Raw genomic sequence first — 23,187 nt, 5'->3', positions numbered from 1 at the left:
TTTCCCCCCCCACTCCTCAACTATCCCACCTCAGCAATAGGAGTATATGAGAATTCCCCCCACTCCTCAACTATCCCACCTCAGCAATGGGATTATATGAGAATTCCCCCACTTATCAACTATCCGACCTCAGCAATAGGATTATATGAAAATTCCCCCCCCACTCCTCAACTATCCCACCTCAGCAATAAGATTATATGAGAATTCCCCCATCCTCAACTATCCCACCTCAGCAATAGGACTATATGAGAATTCCCCCCACTCCCCAACTATCCCACCCCAGCAATAGGATTATATGGGAATTCCCCCCACTCTTTAACTATCCCACATCAGCAATAGGATTATATGAGAATCCCCCCACTCTTTAACTATCCCACATCAGCAATAGGATTATATGAGAATTCCCCCCCACTCCTCAACTATCCCATCTCAGCAATAGTATTATATGAGAATTCTCCCCTACTCCTCAACAATCCCACCTCAGCAATATGTTTATATGAGAATTCCCCCACTCCTCAACTATCCCACCTCAGCAATAGGATTATATGGTAATCCCCACCACTCCTCAACTATGCCACCTAAGCAATAGGATTATATGATAATCCTCCCCCACTCCTTAACTATCGCACGTCATCAATAGGATTATATGAGAATTCCCCCACTTTTCAACTATCCGACCTCAGCAATAGGATTATATGAAAATTCCCCCCCCACTCCTCAACTATCCCACCTCAGCAATAGGATTATATGAGAATTCCCCCATCCTCAACTATCCCACCTCAGCAATAGGACTATATGAGAATTCCCCCCACTCCCCAACTATCCCACCCCAGCAATAGGATTATATGGGAATTCCCCCCACTCTTTAACTATCCCACATCAGCAATAGGATTATATGAGAATTCCCCCATCCTCAACTATCCCACCTCAGCAATAGGATTATATTAGAATTCCCCCCACTCCTCAACTATCCCACCCCAGCAATAGGATTATATGAGAATTCCCCCCACTCCTCAACTATCCCATCTCAGCGATAGGATTATATGAGAAAATCCCCCCCACCCCTCAACTATCCCTCCTCAGCGATAGGATTATATGATAATCCTCCACCACTCCTTAACTATCCCACTTCATCAATAGGATTATATGAGAATCCCCCCACTCTTTAACTATCCCACCTCATCAATAGGATTATATGAGAATTCCCCCCCACACTCCTCAACTATCCCACCTCAGCAATAGCATTATATGAGAATGCCCCCCCCACATTCCTCAACAATCCCACCTCATAAATAGGATTATATCAGAATTTCCCCCACTCCTCAACAATCCCACCTCAGTAATAGGATTATATGAGAATCTCCCCCCACTCCTCAACTATCCCAGTTTAGCAATAGGATTATATGAGAATTCCCCCCCACACTCCTCAACTATCCCACTTTAGTAATAGGATTATATGAGAATTCCCCCCACTCCTCAACTATCCCACCTCAGCAATAGGATTATATGAGAATTCCTCCACTCCTCAACTATCCCACCTCAGCAATAGGATTATATGACAATCCTCCCCTTCACTCCTCAACTATCCCACCTCAGCAATAGGATTATATGAGCATTCCCCCCACTCTTCAACTATCCCACCTCAGCAATAGGATTATATGAGAATCCCCCCACTCCTCAACTATCCCCCCCCAGCAATAGGATTATATGAGAATTCCCCCCACTCCTCAACTATCCCACCTCAGCAAATGGATTATATGAGAATTCCCCCCACTCCCCAACTATCCCACCTCAGCAATAGGATTATATGAGGATTCCCCCCACTCCTCAACTATCCCACCTCATCAATAGTATTATATGAGAATTCCCCCCACTCCTCAACTATCCCACCTCAGCAATAGGATTATATGAGAATTCCCCACCCCCACACTCCTCAATTATCCCACCTCAGCAATAGGATTATATGAGAATCCCCCCACTCTTTAACTATCCCACATCAGCAATAGGATTATATGAGAATTCCCCCCCACTCCCCAACTAGCCCACCTCAGCAATAGGATTATATGAGAATTCCCCCCACTCTTCAACTATCCCACCCCAGCAATAGGATTATATGAGAATCCCCCCCCACACTCCTCAACTATCCCACCTCAGCAATAGGATTATATGAGAATCTCCCCCCACTCCTCAACTATCCCAGCTTAGCAATAGGATTATATGAGAATTCCCCCCACACTCCTCAACTACCCCACCTCAGCAATAGGATTATATGAGAATTCCCCCCACTCCTTAACTATCCCACTTTAGCAATAGGATTATATGAGAATTCCCCCACTCCTCGACTATCCCACCTCAGCAATAGGATTATATGAGAATCCTCCCCTTCATTCCTCAACTATCCCACCTGAGCAATAGGATTATATGAGAATTCCCCCAACTCCTTAACTATCCCACCTCAGCAATAGGATTATATGAGAATTCCCCCACTCCTCGACTATCCCACCTCAGCAATAGGATTATATGACAATCCTCCCCTTCACTCCTCAACTATCCCACCTCAGCAATAGGATTATATGAGCATTCCCCCACTCTTCAACTATCCCACCTCAGCAATAGGATTATATGAGAATCCCCCCCACTCCTCAACTATCCCACCTCAGCAAATGGATTATATGAGAATTCCCCCCACTCCCCAACTATCCCACCTCAGCAATAGGATTATATGAGGATTCCCCCTACTCTTCAACTATCCCACCTCATCAATAGGATTATATGAGAATTCCCCACCCCCACACTCCTCAATTATCCCACCTCAGCAATAGGATTATATGAGAATCCCCCCACTCTTTAACTATCCCACATCAGCAATAGGATTATATGAGAATTCCCCCCCCACTCCCCAACTAGCCCACCTCAGCAATAGGATTATATGAGAATTCCCCCCACTCTTCAACTATCCCACCCCAGCAATAGGATTATATGAGAATCCCCCCCCCACACTCCTCAACTATCCCACCTCAGCAATAGGATTATATGAGAATCTCCCCCCACTCCTCAACTATCCCAGCTTAGCAATAGGATTATATGAGAATTCCCCCCACACTCCTCAACTACCCCACCTCAGCAATAGGATTATATGAGAATTCCCCCCACTCCTTAACTATCCCACTTTAGCAATAGGATTATATGAGAATTCCCCCCACTCCTCAACTATCCCACCTCAGCAATAGGATTATATGAGAATTCCCCCACTCCTCGACTATCCCACCTCAGCAATAGGATTATATGAGAATCCTCCCCTTCACTCCTCAACTATCCCACCTGAGCAATAGGATTATATGAGAATTACCCCCACTCTTCAACTATCCCACCTCAGCAAATGGATTATGAGAATTGCCCCCACTCCCAACTATCCCACCTCAGCAATAGGATTATATGAGAATTCCCCCCACTCTTCAACTATCCCACCTCAGCAATAGGATTATATGAGAATTCCCCCCCCCCACACTCCTCAACTATCCCACCTCATCAATAGGATTATATGAGAATTCCCCCCCCACACTCCACAACTATCCCACCTCAGCAATAGGATTATATGAGAATTCCCCCCCCACACTCCTCAACTATCCCACCTCAGCAATAGGATTATATGAGAATTCCCCCCACTCCTCAACTATCCCACCTCAGTAATAGGATTATATGAGAATCTCCCCCCACTCCTCAACTATCCCAGTTTAGCAATAGGATTATATGAGAATTCCCCCCCACACTCCTCAACTATCCCACCTCAGCAATAGGATTATATGAGAATTCCTCCACTCCTCAACTATCCCACCTCAGCAATAGGATTATATGAGAATCCTCCCCTTCACCCCTCAACTATCCCACCTCGGCAATTGGATTATATGAGAATTCCCCCCACTTTTCAACTATCCCACCCCAGCAAATGGATTATATGAGAATTCCCCCCACTCCCCAACTATCCCACCTCAGCAATAGGATTATATGAGAATTCCCCCCACTCTTCAACTATCCCACCTCATCAATAGTATTATATGAGAATTCCCCCCACTCCTCAACTATCCCACCTCATCAATAGGATTATATGAGAATTCCCCCCCCCCCACACTCCTCAACTATCCCACCTCAGCAATAGCATTATATGAGAATTCCCCACCCCCACACTCCTCAACTATCCCACCTCATCAATAGGATTATATGAGAATTCCCCCCCCCCCACACTCCTCAACTATCCCACCTCAGCAATAGGATTATATGAGAATTCCCCCCACTCCTCAACTATCCCACCTCAGCAATAGGATTATATGAGAATTCCCCCCCCCACACTCCTCAACTATCCCACCTCAGCAATAGCATTATATGAGAATTCCCCCCCCCCCACACTCCTCAACTATCCCACCTCAGCAATAGGATTATATGAGAATCCTCCCCTTCACCCCTCAACTATCCCACCTCGGCAATTGGATTATATGAGAATTCCCCCCACTTTTCAACTATCCCACCCCAGCAAATGGATTATATGAGAATTCCCCCCACTCCCCAACTATCCCACCTCAGCAATAGGATTATATGAGAATTCCCCCCACTCTTCAACTATCCCACCTCATCAATAGTATTATATGAGAATTCCCCCCACTCCTCAACTATCCCACCTCATCAATAGGATTATATGAGAATTCCCCCCCCCACACTCCTCAACTATCCCACCTCAGCAATAGCATTATATGAGAATTCCCCACCCCCACACTCCTCAACTATCCCACCTCATCAATAGGATTATTTGAGAATCCCCCCCCAGTCCTCAACTATCCCACCTCAGCCATAGGATTATATGAGAATTCCCCCATCCTCAACTATCCCACCTCAGCAATAGGTTTATATGAGAATTCCCCCACTCCTCAACTATCCCACCTCAGCAATAGGATATGAGAATTCCCCCCACTCTTCAACTATCCCACCTCATCAATAGTATTATATGAGAGTTCCCCCCACTCCTCAACTATCCCACCTCATCAATAGGATTATATAAGAATCCCCCCCACTCCTCAACTATCCCACCTCAGCAATAGGATTATATGAGAATTCCCCCACTCCTAAACTATCCCACCTCAGCAATAGGATTATATGAGAATTCCCCCCCCACTCCTCAACTATCCCATCTCATCAATAGGATTATATGAGAATCACCCCCCCCCCCACTCCTCAACTATCCCACCTCAGCAATAGGTTTATATGAGAATTCCCCCCACTCCTCAACTATCCCACCTCATCAATAGGATTATATGAGAATCCCCCCCCCCACTCTTCAACTATCCCACCTAAGCAGTAGGATTATATGAGAATTCCCCCACTCCTCACCTATCCCACCTCATCAATAGGATTATATGAGAATCCCCCCCACTCCTCAACTATCCCACCTCAGCAATAGGATTATATGAGAATTCCCCCACTCCTCAACTATCCCACCTCAGCAATAGGATTATATGAGAATCTCCCCCCCACTCCTCAACTATCCCACCTCAGCAATAGGATTATATGAGAATCTCCCCCCACTCCTCAACTATCCCACCTTAACAATATGATTATATGAGAATTCCCCCCACTCCTCAACTATCCCACCTCAGCAATAGGATTATATGAGAATTCCCCCCACTCCTCAACTATCCCACCTCAGCAATAGGATTATATGAGAATCCCCCGCCCAATCCTCAACTATCCACCCCAGCAATAGGATTATATGGGAATTCCCCCCACTACTCATCTATCCCACCCCAGCAATAGGATTATATGGGAAATCCCCCCACTCTTCAACTATCCCACCTCAGCAATAGGATTATATGAGAATTCCCCCCACTCCTCAACTATCCCACCTAAGCAATAGTATTATATGGGAATTCCCCCCACTCCTCATCTATCCCACCCCAGCAATAGGATTATATGGGAATTCCCCCCACTCATCATCTATCCCACCCCAGCAATAGGATTATATGGGAATTCCCCCCACTCTTCAACTATCCCACCTCAGCAATAGTATTATATGAGAATTCTCCCCCACTCCTCAACAATCCCACCTCAGCAATATGTTTATATGAGAATTGCCACCACTCCTCAACTATCCCACCTCAGCAATAGGATTATATTAGAATTACCCCCACTCCTCAACTATCCCATCTCAGCAATAGGATTATATGAGAATCCCCCCCCGCCCCACTCCTTAACTATTCCACTTCATCAACAGGATTATATGAGATTTCCCCCACTCTTTAACTATCCCACATCAGCAATAGGATTATATGAGAATCCCCCCCCCCACTCCTCAACTATCCCATCTCAGCAATAGGATTATATGAGAATTCCCCCCACTCTGCAACAATCCCACCTCAGCAATAGGATTATATGAGAATTCCCCCCACTCCTCAACTATCCCACCTCAGCAATAGGATTATATGAGAATTCCCGCCACTCCTCAACTATCCCACCTCAGCAATAGGATTATATGAGAATTCCCCCCACTCCTCAACTATCCCACCTCAGCAATAGGATTATATGAGAATTCCCTCCCACTCCTCAACTATCCCATCTCATCAATAGGATTATATGAGAATCCCCCACTCCTCAACTATCCCACCTCAGCAATAGGATTATATGAGAATTCCCCCCACTCCTCAACTATCCCACCTCAGCAATAGGATTATATGAGAATTCCCTCCCACTCCTCAACTATCCCATCTCACAATAGGATTATATGAGAATCCCCCCCCACTCCTCAACTATCCCACCTCATCAATAGGATTATATGAGAATCCCCCCCCCACTCAACTATCCCACCTCAGCAATAGGTTTATATGAGAATTCCCCCACTCCTCAACTATCCCACCTCATCAATAGTATTATATGAGAATTTCCCCCACTCCTCAACTATCCCAACTCATCAATAGGATTATATGAGAATCCCACTCCTCGACTATCCCACCTCAGCAGTAGGATTATATGAGAATTCCCCCACTCCTCAACTATCCCACCTCATCAATAGGATTATATGAGAATCCCCCCCTCCACTCCTCAACTATCACACCTCAGCAATAGGATTATATGAGAATTCCCCCACTCCTCAACTATCCCACCTCAGCAATAGGATTATATGAGAATCTCCCCCCACTCCTCAACTATCCCACCTCAGCAATAGGATTATATGAGAATCTCCCCCCACTCCTCAACCATCCCAGTTTAGCAATAGGATTATATGAGAATTCCCCCCCACACTCCTCAACTATCCCACTTCAGCAATAAGATTATATAAGAATTCCCCCCACTCTTCAACTATCCCACCTCAGCAATGGGATTATATGAGAATATCCCCCCACTCCTCAACCATCCCAGTTTAGCAATAGGATTATATGAGAATTCCCCCCCACACTCCTCAACTATCCCACCTCAGCAATAGGATTATATGAGAATTCCCCCACTCCTCAACTATCCCACCTCAGCAATAGGATTATATGAGAATCTCCCCCCACTCCTCAACTATCCCACCTCAGCAATAGGATTATATGAGAATCTCCCCCCACTCCTCAACTATCCCACCTCAGCAATACGATTATATGAGAATTCCCCCCACTCCTCAACAATCCCACCTCAGCAATAGGATTATATCAGAATTCACCCCATTCCTGAACTATCCCACCTCAGCAATAGGATTATATGAGAATATCCCCCCACTCCTCAACCATCCCAGTTTAGCAATAGGATTATATGAGAATTCCCCCCCACACTCCTCAACTATCCCACTTCAGCAATAAGATTATATGAGAATTCCCCCCACTCCTCAACTATCCCACCTCAGCAATAGGATTATATGAGAATTCCCCCCACTCCTCAACTATCCCACCTCAGCAATGGGATTATATGAGAATATCCCCCCACTCCTCAACCATCCCAGTTTAGCAATAGGATTATATGAGAATTCCCCCCCACACTCCTCAACTATCCCACCTCAGCAATAGGATTATATGAGAATTCCCCCACTCCTCAACTATCCCACCTCAGCAATAGGATTATATGAGAATCTCCCCCCACTCCTCAACTATCCCACCTCAGCAATAGGATTATATGAGAATCTCCCCCCACTCCTCAACTATCCCACCTCAGCAATACGATTATATGAGAATTCCCCCCACTCCTCAACAATCCCACCTCAGCAATAGGATTATATCAGAATTCACCCCATTCCTGAACTATCCCACCTCAGCAATAGGATTATATGAGAATATCCCCCCACTCCTCAACCATCCCAGTTTAGCAATAGGATTATATGAGAATTCCCCCCCACACTCCTCAACTATCCCACTTCAGCAATAAGATTATATGAGAATTCCCCCCACTCCTCAACTATCCCACCTCAGCAATAGGATTATATGAGAATTCCCCCCACTCCTCAACTATCCCACCTCAGCAATAGGATTATATGAGAATTCCCCCCACTCCTCAACTATCCCACCTCAGCAATAGGATTATATGAGAATCCCCCGCCCAATCCTCAACTATCCACCCCAGCAATAGGATTATATGGGAATTCCCCCCACTACTCATCTATCCCACCCCAGCAATAGGATTATATGGGAAATCCCCCCACTCTTCAACTATCCCACCTCAGCAATAGGATTATATGGGAATTCCCCCCACTCCTCAACTATCCCACCTAAGCAATAGTATTATATGGGAATTCCCCCCACTCCTCATCTATCCCACCCCAGCAATAGGATTATATGGGAATTCCCCCCACTCATCATCTATCCCACCCCAGCAATAGGATTATATGGGAATTCCCCCCACTCTTCAACTATCCCACCTCAGCAATAGTATTATATGAGAATTCTCCCCCACTCCTCAACAATCCCACCTCAGCAATATGTTTATATGAGAATTGCCACCACTCCTCAACTATCCCACCTCAGCAATAGGATTATATTAGAATTACCCCCACTCCTCAACTATCCCATCTCAGCAATAGGATTATATGAGAATCCCCCCCGCCCCACTCCTTAACTATTCCACTTCATCAACAGGATTATATGAGATTTCCCCCACTCTTTAACTATCCCACATCAGCAATAGGATTATATGAGAATCCCCCCCCCCCCACTCCTCAACTATCCCATCTCAGCAATAGGATTATATGAGAATTCCCCCCACTCTGCAACAATCCCACCTCAGCAATAGGATTATATGAGAATTCCCCCCACTCCTCAACTATCCCACCTCAGCAATAGGATTATATGAGAATTCCCGCCACTCCTCAACTATCCCACCTCAGCAATAGGATTCTATGAGAATTCCCCCCACTCCTCAACTATCCCACCTCAGCAATAGGATTATATGAGAATTCCCTCCCACTCCTCAACTATCCCATCTCATCAATAGGATTATATGAGAATCCCCCCCCACTCCTCAACTATCCCACCTCATCAATAGGATTATATGAGAATCCCCCCCCCACTCAACTATCCCACCTCAGCAATAGGTTTATATGAGAATTCCCCCACTCCTCAACTATCCCACCTCATCAATAGTATTATATGAGAATTTCCCCCACTCCTCAACTATCCCAACTCATCAATAGGATTATATGAGAATCCCACTCCTCGACTATCCCACCTCAGCAGTAGGATTATATGAGAATTCCCCCACTCCTCAACTATCCCACCTCATCAATAGGATTATATGAGAATCCCCCCCTCCACTCCTCAACTATCACACCTCAGCAATAGGATTATATGAGAATTCCCCCACTCCTCAACTATCCCACCTCAGCAATAGGATTATATGAGAATCTCCCCCCACTCCTCAACTATCCCACCTCAGCAATAGGATTATATGAGAATCTCCCCCCACTCCTCAACCATCCCAGTTTAGCAATAGGATTATATGAGAATTCCCCCCCACACTCCTCAACTATCCCACTTCAGCAATAAGATTATATAAGAATTCCCCCCACTCTTCAACTATCCCACCTCAGCAATGGGATTATATGAGAATATCCCCCCACTCCTCAACCATCCCAGTTTAGCAATAGGATTATATGAGAATTCCCCCCCACACTCCTCAACTATCCCACCTCAGCAATAGGATTATATGAGAATTCCCCCACTCCTCAACTATCCCACCTCAGCAATAGGATTATATGAGAATCTCCCCCCACTCCTCAACTATCCCACCTCAGCAATAGGATTATATGAGAATCTCCCCCCACTCCTCAACTATCCCACCTCAGCAATACGATTATATGAGAATTCCCCCCACTCCTCAACAATCCCACCTCAGCAATAGGATTATATCAGAATTCACCCCATTCCTGAACTATCCCACCTCAGCAATAGGATTATATGAGAATATCCCCCCACTCCTCAACCATCCCAGTTTAGCAATAGGATTATATGAGAATTCCCCCCCACACTCCTCAACTATCCCACTTCAGCAATAAGATTATATGAGAATTCCCCCCACTCTTCAACTATCCCACCTCATCAATAGTATTATAAGAGAATTCCCCCCCACTCCTCAACTATCCCACCTCAGCATTAGGATTATATGAGAATTCCCCCCACTCCTCAACTATCCCACCTAAGCAATAGGATTATATGAGAATTCCCCCCACTCCTCAACAATCCCACCTCAGCAATAGGATTATATCAGAATTCACCCCATTCCTGAACTATCCCACCTCAGCAATAGGATTATATGAGAATATCCCCCACTCCTCAACCATCCCAGTTTAGCAATAGGATTATATGAGAATTCCCCCCATTCCTCAACTATCCCACCTCAGCAATAGGATTATATGAGAATTCCCCCCACTCCTCAACAATCCCACCTCAGCAATAGGATTATATCAGAATTCACCCCATTCCTGAACTATCCCACCTCAGCAATAGGATTATATGAGAATATCCCCCCACTCCTCAACCATCCCTGTTTAGCAATAGGATTATATGAGAATTCCCCCCCACACTCCTCAACTATCCCACTTCAGCAATAAGATTATATGAGAATTCCCCCCACTCTTCAACTATCCCACCTCATCAATAGTATTATATGAGAATTCCCCCCCACTCCTCAACTATCCCACCTCAGCATTAGGATTATATGAGAATTCCCCCCACTCCTCAACTATCCCACCTAAGCAATAGGATTATATCAGAATTCACCCCATTCCTCAACTATCCCACCTCAGCAATGGGATTATATGAGAATATCCCCCCACTCCTCAACCATCCCAGTTTAGCAATAGGATTATATGAGAATTCCCCCCCACACTCCTCAACTATCCCACCTCAGCAATAGGATTATATGAGAATTCCCCCACTCCTTAACTATCCCACTTCAGCAATAGGATATGATATTCCCCCCCCCCACTCCTCAACTATCCCACCTCAGCAATAGGATTATATGAGAATTCCCCCCTCCCCACACTCCTCAACTATCCCACCTCAGCAATAAGATTATATGAGAATTCCCCCCCACTCTTCAACTATCCCACCTCATCAATAGTATTATATGAGAATTCCCCCCCCACTCCTCAACTATCCCACCTCAGCATTAGGATTATATGAGAATTCCCCCCACTCCTCAACTATCCCACCTCAGCATTAGGATTATATGAGAATTCCCCCCACTCCTCAACTATCCCACCTAAGCAATAGGATTATATGAGAATTCCCCCTCCCCACTCCTCAACTATCCCACCTCAGCAATAGGATTATATGAGAATTCCCCCCACTCCTCAACAATCCCACCTCAGCAATAGGATTATATCAGAATTCTCCCCATTCCTCAACTATCCCACCTCAGCAATAGGATTATATGAGAATATCCCCCCACTCCTCAACCATCCCAGTTTAGAAATAGGATTATATGAGAATTCCCCCCACACTCCTCAACTATCCCACCTCAGCAATAGGATTATATGAGAATTCCCCCACTCCTTAACTATCCCACTTCAGCAATAGGATATGAGATTCCCCCCCCACTCCTCAACTATCCCACCTCAGCAACAGGATTATATGAGAATTCCCCCCACTCCTCAACTATCCCACCTCAGCAATGGGATTATATGAGAATTCCCCCACTTCTCAACTATCCAACCTCAGCAATAGGATTATATGAGAATTCCCCCCCCACTCCTCAACTATCCCACCTCAGCAATAGGACTATATGAAAATTCCCCCCACTCCCCAACTATCCCACCCCAGCAATAGGATTATATGGGAATTAACCCCACTCTTTAACTATCCCACATCAGCAATAGGATTATATGAGAATCCTCCCCTTCACTCCTCAACTATCCCACCTCAGCAATAGGATTATATGAGAATTCCCCCCACTCTTCTACTATCCCACATCAGCAAATGGATATGTGAATTCCCCCCCCCCCACTCCTCAACTATCCCACCCCAGCAATAGGATTATATGAGAATTCCCCCCACTCCTCAACTATCCCATCTCAGCGATAGGATTATATGAGAAAATCCCCCCCACCCCTCAACTATCCCTCCTCAGCGATAGGATTATTTGATAATCCTCCACCACTCCTTAACTATCCCACTTCATCAATAGGATTATATGAGAATCCCCCCTCTCTTTAACTATCCCACATCAGCAATAGGATTATATGAGAATTCCCCCCCCACTCCCCAACTAGCCCACCTCAGCAATAGGATTATATGAGAATTCCCCCACTCTTCAACTGTCCCACCTCATCAATAGTATTATATGAGAATTCCCCCCCCCAAACTCCTCAACTATCCCACCTCAGCAGTAGGATTATATGAGAATCCCCCCCCCCACACTCCTCAACTATCCCACCTCAGCAATAGGATTATATGAGAATCTCCCCCCACTCCTCAACTATCCCAGCTTAGCAAAGGGATTATATGAGAATTCCCCCCCACACTCTTCAACTACCCCACCTCAGCAATAGGATTATATGAGAATCCTCCCCTTCACTCCTCAACTATCCCACCTCAGCAATAGGATTATATGAGAATCCTCCCCTTCACTCCTCAACTATCCCACCTCAGCAATAGGATTATATGAGAATCCTCCCCTTCACTCCTCAACTATCCCACATCAGCAATAGGATTATATGAGAATCTCCCCCCACTCCTCAACTATCCCAGCTTAGCAAAGGGATTATATGAGAATTCCCCCCCACACTCCTCAACTACCCCACCTCAGCAATAGGATTATATGAGAATCCTCCCCTTCACTCCTCAACTATCCCACATCAGCAATCGGATTATATGAGAATTCCCCCCCCCACTCCCCAACTAGCCCACCTCAGCAATAGGATTATATGAGAATCCCCCCCCCCCCACACTCCTCAACAATCCCACCTCAGTAATAGGATTATATGAGAATCTCCCCCCACTCCTCAACTATCCCAGTTTAGCAAATGGATTATATGAGAATTCCCCCCCACACTCCTCAACTACCCCACCTCAGCAGTAGGATTATATGAGAATTCCCCCCACTCCTTAACTATCCCACCTCAGCAATAGGACTATATGAGAATTCCCCCACTCCTCAACTATCCCACCTCAGCAATAGGATTATATGAGAATCCTCCCCTTCACTCCTCAACTATCCCACCTCAGCAATAGGACTATATGAGAATTCCCCCCACTCTTCAACTATCCCACCTCAGCAAATGGATTATATGAGAATTCCCCCACTCCTCAACTATCCCACCACAGCAATAGGATTATATGAGAATTCCCCCCACTCTTCAACTATGCCACCTCAGCATTAGGATAATATGAGAATTCCCCCCACTCTTCTACTATCCCACATCAGCAAATGGATTATATGTGAATTCCCCCCCCCACTCCTCAACTATCCCACCCCAGCAAATGGATTATATGAGAATTCCCCCACTCCTCAACTATCCCACCACAGCAATAGGATTATATGAGAATCCTCCCCTTCACTCCTCAACTATCCCACCTCAGCAATAGGATTATATGATAATTCCCCCCACTCTTCTACTATCCCACATCAGCAAATGGATTATATATGAATTCCCCCCCCACTCCTCAACTATCCCACCCCAGCAATAGGATTATATGAGAATTCCCCCCCACTCCTCAACTATCCCATCTCAGCGATAGTATTATATGAGAAAATCCCCCACACCCCTCAACTATCCCTCCTCAGCGATAGGATTATATGATAATCCTCCACCACTCCTTAACTATCCCACTTCATCAATAGGATTATATGAGAATCCCCCCTCTCTTTAACTATCCCACATCAGCAATAGGATTATATGAGAATTCCCCCCCCCACTCCCCAACTAGCCCACCTCAGCAATAGGATTATATGAGAATTCCCCCACTCTTCAACTGTCCCACCTCATCAATAGTATTATATGAGAATTCCCCCCCCCCAAACTCCTCAACTATCCCACCTCAGCAGTAGGATTATATGAGAATCCCCCCCCCACACTCCTCAACTATCCCACCTCAGCAATAGGATTATATGAGAATCTCCCCCCACTCCTCAACTATCCCAGTTTAGCAAAGGGATTATATGAGAATTCCCCCCCACACTCCTCAATTACCCCACCTCAGCAATAGGATTATATGAGAATCCTCCCCTTCACTCCTCAACTATCCCACCTCAGCAATAGGATTATATGAGAATCCTCCCCTTCACTCCTCAACTATCCCACCTCAGCAATAGGATTATATGAGAATCCTCCCCTTCACTCCTCAACTATCCTACATCAGCAATAGGATTATATGAGAATCTCCCCCCACTCCTCAACTATCCCAGCTTAGCAAAGGGATTATATGAGAATTCCCCCCCACACTCCTCAACTACCCCACCTCAGCAATAGGATTATATGAGAATCCTCCCCTTCACTCCTCAACTATCCCACATCAGCAATAGGATTATATGAGAATTCCCCCCCCCACTCCCCAACTAGCCCACCTCAGCAATAGGATTATATGAGAATCCCCCCCCCACACTCCTCAACAATCCCACCTCAGTAATAGGATTATATGAGAATCTCCCCCCACTCCTCAACTATCCCAGTTTAGCAAAGGGATTATATGAGAATTCCCCCCCACACTCCTCAACTACCCCACCTCAGCAGTAGGATTATATGAGAATTCCCCCCACTCCTTAACTATCCCACCTCAGCAATAGGACTATATGAGAATTCCCCCACTCCTCAACTATCCCACCTCAGCAATAGGATTATATGAGAATCCTCCCCTTCACTCCTCAACTATCCCACCTCAGCAATAGGACTATATGAGAATTCCCCCCACTCTTCAACTATCCCACCTCAGCAAATGGATTATATGAGAATTCCCCCACTCCTCAACTATCCCACCACAGCAATAGGATTATATGAGAATTCCCCCAACTCTTCAACTATGCCACCTCAGCAATAGGATTATATGAGAATCCTCCCCTTCACTCCTCAACTATCCCACATCAGCAATAGGATTATATGAGAATCCTCCCCTTCACTCCTCAACTATCCCACCTCAGCAATAGGATTATATGAGAATCCTCCCCTTCACTCCTCAACTATCCCACATCAGCAATAGGATTATATGAGAATTCCCCCCCCACTCCCCAACTAGCCCACATCAGCAATAGGATTATATGAGAATCCCCTCCTCCCCCACTCCTCAACTATCCCACCTCAGTAATAGGATTATATGAGAATCTCCCCCCACTCCTCAACTATCCCAGTTTAGCAAAGGGATTATATGAGAATTCCCCCCCACACTCCTCAACTACCCCACCTCAGCAGTAGGATTATATGAGAATTCCCCCCACTCCTTAACTATCCCACCTCAGCAATAGGACTATATGAGAATTCCCCCACTCCTCAACTATCCCACCTCAGCAATAGGATTATATGAGAATCCTCCCCTTCACTCCTCAACTATCCCACCTCAGCAATAGGACTATATGAGAATTCCCCCCCACTCCTCAACTATCCCATCTCAGCGATAGGATTATATGAGAAAATCCCCCCACCCCTCAACTATCCCTCCTCAGCGATAGGATTATATGATAATCCTCCACCACTCCTTAACTATCCCACTTCATCAATAGGATTATATGAGAATCCCCCCACTCTTTAACTATCCCACATCAGCAATAGGATTATATGAGAATTCCCCCCCACTCCCCAACTAGCCCACCTCATCAATAGGATTATATGAGAATCCCCCCACTCTTCAACCGTCCCACCTCATCAATAGGATTATATTAGAATTCCCCCACTCCTCAACTATCCCACCCCAGCAATAGGATTATATGAGAATCCCCCCCCACACTCCTCAACTATCCCACCTCAGCAATAGGATTATATGTGAATTCCCCCCCCCACTCCTCAACTATCCCACCTCAGCAATAGGATTATATTAGAATTCCCCCACTCCTCAACTATCCCACCCCAGCAATAGGATTATATGAGAATCCCCGCCACTCCTCAACTATCCCATCTCAGCGATAGGATTATATGAGAAAATCCCCCCCACCCCTCAACTATCCCTCCTCAGCGATAGGATTATATGAGAATCCTCCCCCCACTCCGTTACTATTCCACTTCATCAATAGGATTATATGAGAATCCCCCCACTCTTTAACTATCCCACATCAGCAATAGGATTATATGAGAATTCCCCCCCCACACTCTTCAACTATCCCACCTCAGCAATAGGATTATATGAGAATTCCCCCCACTCCTCAACAATCCCACCTCAGCAATAGGATTATATGAGAATCTCCCCCCACTCCTCAACTATCCCAGCTTAGCAATAGGAATATATGAGAATTCCCCCCCACACTCCTCAACTACCCCACCTCAGCAATAGTATTATATGAGAATTCCCCCCACTCCTTAACTATCCCGCTTTAGCAATAGGATTATATGAGAATTCCCCCACTCCTCAACTATCCCACCTCAGCAATAGGATTATTTGAGAATTCCCCCACTCCTCAACTATCCCACCTCAGCAATAGGATTATATGAGAATCCTCCCCTTCACTCCTCAACTATCCCACCTCAGCAATAGGATTATATGAGAATTCCCCCCACTCCTCAACTATCCCACCTCAGCAATAGTATTATATGAGAATTCCCCCCACTCCTTAACTATCCCGCTTTAGCAATAGGATTATATGAGAATTCCCCCACTCCTCAACAATCCCACCTCAGCAATAGGATTATATGAGAATCTCCCCCCACTCCTCAACTATCCCAGCTTAGCAATAGGATTATATGAGAATTCTCCCCCACACTCCTCAACTACCCCACCTCAGCAATAGTATTATATGAGAATTCCCCCCACTCCTTAACTATCCCGCTTTAGCAATAGGATTATATGAGAATTCCCCCACTCCTCAACTATCCCACCTCAGCAATAGGATTATTTGAGAATTCCCCCACTCCTCAACTATCCCACCTCAGCAATAGGATTATATGAGAATCCTCCCCTTCACTCCTCAACTATCCCACCTCAGCAATAGTATTATATGAGAATTCCCCCCACTCCTTAACTATCCCGCTTTAGCAATAGGATTATATGAGAATTCCCCCACTCCTCAACTATCCCACCTCAGCAATAGGATTATATGAGAATTCCCCCCACTCTTCTACTATCCCACCTCAGCAAATGGATTATATGAGAATTCCCCCCACTCCCCAACTATCCCACCTCAGCAATAGGATTTTATGAGAATTCCCCCCACTCTTCAACTATCCCACCTCAACAATAGGATTATATGAGAATCTCCCCCCCCCCACTCTTCAACTATCCCACCTCATCAATAGGATTATATGAGAATTCCCCCCCCCCCCAAACTCCTCAACTATCCCACCTCAGCAATAGGATTATATGAGAATTCCCCCCCCACTCTTCAACTATCCCACCTCAGCAATAGGATTATATGAGAATTCCCCCCACTCCCCCCACTGCCACCATGCAGGAGGTCCACAGGGGCAGTGCTGAAGGGAGGAGGGAACTGGTTTCGACTGGGAAGAGGGCCTGGTATCCTGTGAGATTCATGAATTTACCAGGCCGCCAGTCTCAGTGGCAGAGGGATGGTTAGCAGCAAAGGGGAAGAGAGAAAGAGGTAGAGAAAAGCAGAGTTTTGAGAAGTTTCCAGAATTTAAGGAGGACCGGCTCAAATCTGAGCAGGGCAGGGATGCTGTTCTAGAGAGAGGCACCAGCCGAAGCGAGAGACCTGCACCCCACTCTCTGCTTGGAGTAGCGTTTAGTAATCAGAGAGTTAGAGGAGCAGAGGGGCTCCAGTTACAGATACAGTACAAAAGGGTCACTACATACCCTTGTAGGCAGGAGATGGTGTACATCTAAGATGCCCACTTTACCACACTACATTTGGTTGGCCCCACGCAGAACACTTTTTTCTACATTAAAGGGAAGTGCTTGTAGAAATAGCAATGCAATGATGAGGTTCCACATCATACTATGGCAGTATTCATTAAATGTTATTCCTCTAGCACACTGCATTAAGCAAATACCCAACTAAGCCATAATGCGGCTGGTGGTAAAAACAGGTGATACTTCCAAATACTGCCTTTTATCTACAATTACCACCACACTCGTAGGAAGGTGTTCCTAATACAAGGCTCTTGTGTGAATTGTGTTCTCTTGGTACCTAGCAGGGAGCACTAAACACTAAGGGCCCGACTCATGGAATTTTTTGCACGGTTCAAAGTGACTTTGCACTGCCGACACAAAACCTGATTCATGGAACTGTGAAAAGTGTATTTTTGCAGTGCAAAGTCTGTACATAGTCAGTGCAAAATCATTTTTCAGCACACAATGACCTTGAACAGACTTTGCACTGCAAACAGCGCCTTGTTGTAAAGCGCTTTATAAATCAATAAATCAAATCAAATCAAATCAAAAATACACTTTACACAGTTCCATGAATCAGGGTTTGTGTCAGCAGTACAAAGTCACTTTGGACCGTGCAGAAAATTCCATGAATTGGGCCCCAATGCCCTCTACATTAGATCACATGGCCATTAAATCGCCCCTGATGTGCATATAACTTTCCTTTGAACCATGGTGTCTCTTATGGGAAACAGGATGGCAGGATGCGTGCCCATTTTGATGGAGTTGCTTGATGGAGTGGCACCTGCCTATTAGCAATGAAGTTTAGGCCAAGGGCGCATTAACAAGACAGCCATCAGTGTTGCCCGCTTCAGACACGCGTAGAATCAGACATAACAACCCAGGTATGGCAGGTCCTGTAACCGTGGCAAATATTACCCCATATCGCAGTCCAAATGCCACACCACCCACTTGGACGAAAGAGAAGATGAAGCAAAGCCCAGAAGTACCTGTGGTCCTGTGCGGTGTACTTGAGGAGCTCGGCCAGCTGCAGAGGGTACTTGCAGATCTTCTGCACCGGCGTCAGCAGGAACCCGTCAATGGCGATGTCAATCATCTGCTGCAGGAGGCGGCAGGCCTCGAAGAAATGCTGGTATCGGCCGTCCTTCATCAGCTTGGAGAGCTCCATGCAAGCGTCCAGGTGGTTGTTACAGTACTCGGAATAGATCCAGAAGCCATCTTGCTGCATCGCAGAAATTGCAAGGGTGCGTGAGAGGAGAGGAACAAGAACACATCAGACGGAGAGATCAACAATGATTCCAAGGGCACATACAAGCTGGCCAGAGATCACATGCATGCTGAAGACGTGGGATTGCATTAGTGTGCACCACCGAGAAGTATCAGAATATCCTGTGTTCCTGACGTTGGACCGAATGTGCTAGAATCGTACTGGGACTTCTGAGGTGCCAACATGTCAGACATTCTCTCGTCTCCTATAGGAACATTAACCCATGAACAGCACCCACAGAAACCTCAAATCAGCCATCCTCTATACATTACTCACAGATCTGGAGTAAAATACCTTAAAAATTGCCTCCTACCCATGCCTTTATTTGAAATCCTCTCCTTTGAGCCTCAGATCACTGCAGATACTCATATCATTAGTGAATTTATGACAAGCATAATGTTTGGCACCCGCTCACTTTTGCTGAAATATAATATCAAGCGGAATTCATCATTCTTATCCTCACTCGTGTTATTGGAGCCTAGTTAGCGCGGTCCCTCAAGATCATTCAAGATCATCACACATACTCAGTATTAATAGTGACCTATTTTATTACTAATTACATTAATACATCAGCAGCATAGTTGACAATGATATAATACTTTTTTGTAACATATTGATAATACCAGATTCTAAAAATAATAAAGCATGTGCCTGTCAGTCACTGCGGCTTCAAACCGCTACCAGGAGACACTCCTTTGTAAACCCTATGGGCGCAGAGTTGAGACTTGTATTTTCGGCTCTTCGAAAGAGCTGCGTAGCGTCAATGTAAGACTGATATTCTATTACAAGAACACTGGTCTCAACAGCTCCTTTCTCATCAATGATTATTTAGTGAAGGTCAGCCAATCCATGGCAGAGCATCCACTCCACCAGCCATTTCACCAGATGCCAGGCGTAGAAGCTTTCCCCTGCCAGGATCCTCCCCAAAATTAATACATCCAATCATATGATAGCTATTCCTTTTCTAAAAACAGGAGATTTAATTCAGATTAAATAGGATTCAGTAGCAAAGGGATTTAAACGTGTACACTAAGGGCCAAAGAATTGAACCAGCTAGCCCCTGCCAGTCCATTATCGTGCATTCGTAATCAGCCTTGACCCCAATTATTTAACCACAGGCATAATATGCAATGTTAAGGTATATGGCATTTGTATAGCGCCTAATGCCATTGGTATGGCCTCAAGGTACCATACCAATGGCCATTTGCTTTACCTATTGGATGGAAACAGCATGGGTAAATGTAGGGTTTTAAACTGTGTTCGTAATGAGTTATGCCAGGTGAAATCTGACATAGCCGGGGGGGGGGGGGGTGTGAGGGCATAACATCCAGAAAAAAGATTATCGAGATTTCGCTTAATATTTATCACCCAGATATTTCTTGCAAGCCTTTTGAATTAATGCAATCCACGTCTGCATGAGGACATTGTGCAAACCAGCTTCTAGGCCTGGGGTCTCTAGATCCACTCCTCACATGCCCCAGCAACAGCACCTACTATGTAACTAGCTCCCATTTCCAGTCACTATTGTGTGGCGATCCTAAAAGTATGCAGTGGATTTGGTTCTTTTGAGGATCTGGCTTGGAGACCCCTTGGCCTAGGCAGCTCACATATGGTGGTGTACATTTCAGAAGCCCCAAAAGCAGATCCTAACAATGTGTTCTACCTACTTCTAGGCTTTTAACCTCAGCATACTCCAGAATGTCAGCTCATGTGGCACAGCAGATGAAGCCCTTACTCTATGTATCTCCACACTTTTCTTAAGAATCTTAACAATCTGAGCACCTGAGAACCGCAGAATTGTAATATAGCTATTATTCCTGTGTGGGGGGGAATACGGGGGGTAACGGCCTGCTAGCCTGAACCTTGCTGATGGCCTTATTTGCCACCAAAGAAGGGGATGATAGCTATTCCCAACTTGGGAGGGTGAGGGGGGGGTCACTACGGGGTTCAAACAGAGCAAAGTGTTTCTTTTTAAGGGGAGATGGGCTTTGAGCATGTTGCACATTCACAACCTCCCATAAACAAAAACAAAGATGGCTGCCGCCGTAGTAGAGGGAGTAAATTCCTCTTCTATTTCTATGGTGTGGAGGATGGGGAGCAAACCTGGTGAACTGGGAGGAGGTGAACCGAAAGCAGGAAGGTGTGTCAGCTGGGGCTGCAGAGAGTGGAGGGAGGACGGGAAGGATGTCATGGAAATTAGGGGTAGGGAGGGGGAGAGTTGAGGGGGTTGTGGGACAAATGAGGGGTGCCAAAAAGTTAAATGGTGGCACCCAGGGAAGGAGCACAGGTGGCTGTGAGTGCACAGATAAACACTTTCAGATTGTGCTCTGTTTTCAGTCACCTCATTGACTGAGCACCCTTCCCCGGGTGCAAATAATCCTAGGCTTCCTTGCTGTAAGAGTCTGAACAATTCTGACCGTGCAAATATTCCATCAGCCATTTTGGGCAAATATGATGCCTAATTAGCCATATCATTTCACCAGTGCACCCAGGGCCCTGTCCAGAGTCGACATGTACCACCAGCAGGTACCATTTACAAAAGTCCTGGTGCTGCAGAGGTAAGATGAAACACCCAAAATAAAGGCTCATAGGCATACATCTGTGTCTTATTTTTAGCACCATTCAACTTTGGGGAGTCCAAGGCCTTGGGCTAGAAAATAGGCAAATTCTAAATAAATAAACAAGGGGACATAGGAACATCCCAGTCAACCCTCTTGTTGGCAAGAAATTGCATGTCAAGCCTTGGCCCACAACGAACCACTGTCGTCGAGTTACTGTGCACCAATTTAATTATCTGTCGTAGATCATCAGGGAGTCTCAGTAAACCAAGTGTGGCCCCTAACATGCCTCTTTTGATTTAATCTAAGTCCTAACTTAAATCCAGAAAGACCATGTTTTACAAATCTGCCCCCCAGAACTTGATGAACCTTCCATGCAGATTTGTGAAGAACACAAGTGCGAGCGGGGATTTCATTTTGTTCCCCTGGACCCAAATAGTTAAGGGCTTCGTCAAGGCCTTTCCAAATCCGTCTAAGATTAATATTGGCTGATATGAATATGGCTCCTGGTCCCCAATGACGTTATAGTTTGATGGTCATGTGTAAGCTCTCTGTTGTCTGACCAACGGGCTCTGTATTCGGACGGGTGCGCCATTGAATGGATGAGCTGGACTATAGACAGAGTTGTGCAACCTTTGGCTCTCCAGATGTTTTGAATTCCATCTCCCAGCAGCCCAAGCCAGCATAGTCAATGGGCAGGAATCAGAAGAGTTATACTCCAAAACTTCTGGGGAGTCGCAGTTCACAACTATGGCTGGCTCATATGAGAAGGCCCTTTTGCACACATGTGTCACGACCGCTGGGCGCTGGCGGCTGTGGAAGAGGTGGAAGCTGGGCCGCCATTAGATTGTGCCGTCACGTTTTTTTTTCCCTGACAGCACTAACGTTCTAGTCTTTTTCAACATGGCCGCCGCCTACGCGTATTTACTTC

At 45.6% G+C, this 23,187-nt stretch overlaps 1 protein-coding gene across 3 annotated transcripts in view; it reads right to left on the bottom strand.

Annotated features, from left to right (window-relative positions):
• Positions 1-23,187, bottom strand: part of ARHGEF9 (Cdc42 guanine nucleotide exchange factor 9) — a 1,787,868-nt gene that overhangs the window by 337,663 nt on the left and 1,427,018 nt on the right. For all 3 annotated transcript variants that reach the window (XM_069612543.1, XM_069612544.1, XM_069612545.1), the window contains one exon: positions 19,421-19,653. In XM_069612543.1, coding sequence (XP_069468644.1) covers positions 19,421-19,653 — 233 coding nt within the window. The remainder of the gene's footprint in view (positions 1-19,420; positions 19,654-23,187) is intronic.

This window comes from Ambystoma mexicanum, chromosome 5p (genome assembly GCF_040938575.1).
Source record: "Ambystoma mexicanum isolate Mex_15411 chromosome 5p, UKY_AmexF1_1, whole genome shotgun sequence".
NCBI classification, from domain to species: Eukaryota; Metazoa; Chordata; class Amphibia; order Caudata; family Ambystomatidae; genus Ambystoma; species Ambystoma mexicanum.
The sequence above is the reverse complement of the archived record's forward strand: the minus strand, read 5'-3'. Positions and strand labels throughout refer to the sequence as shown.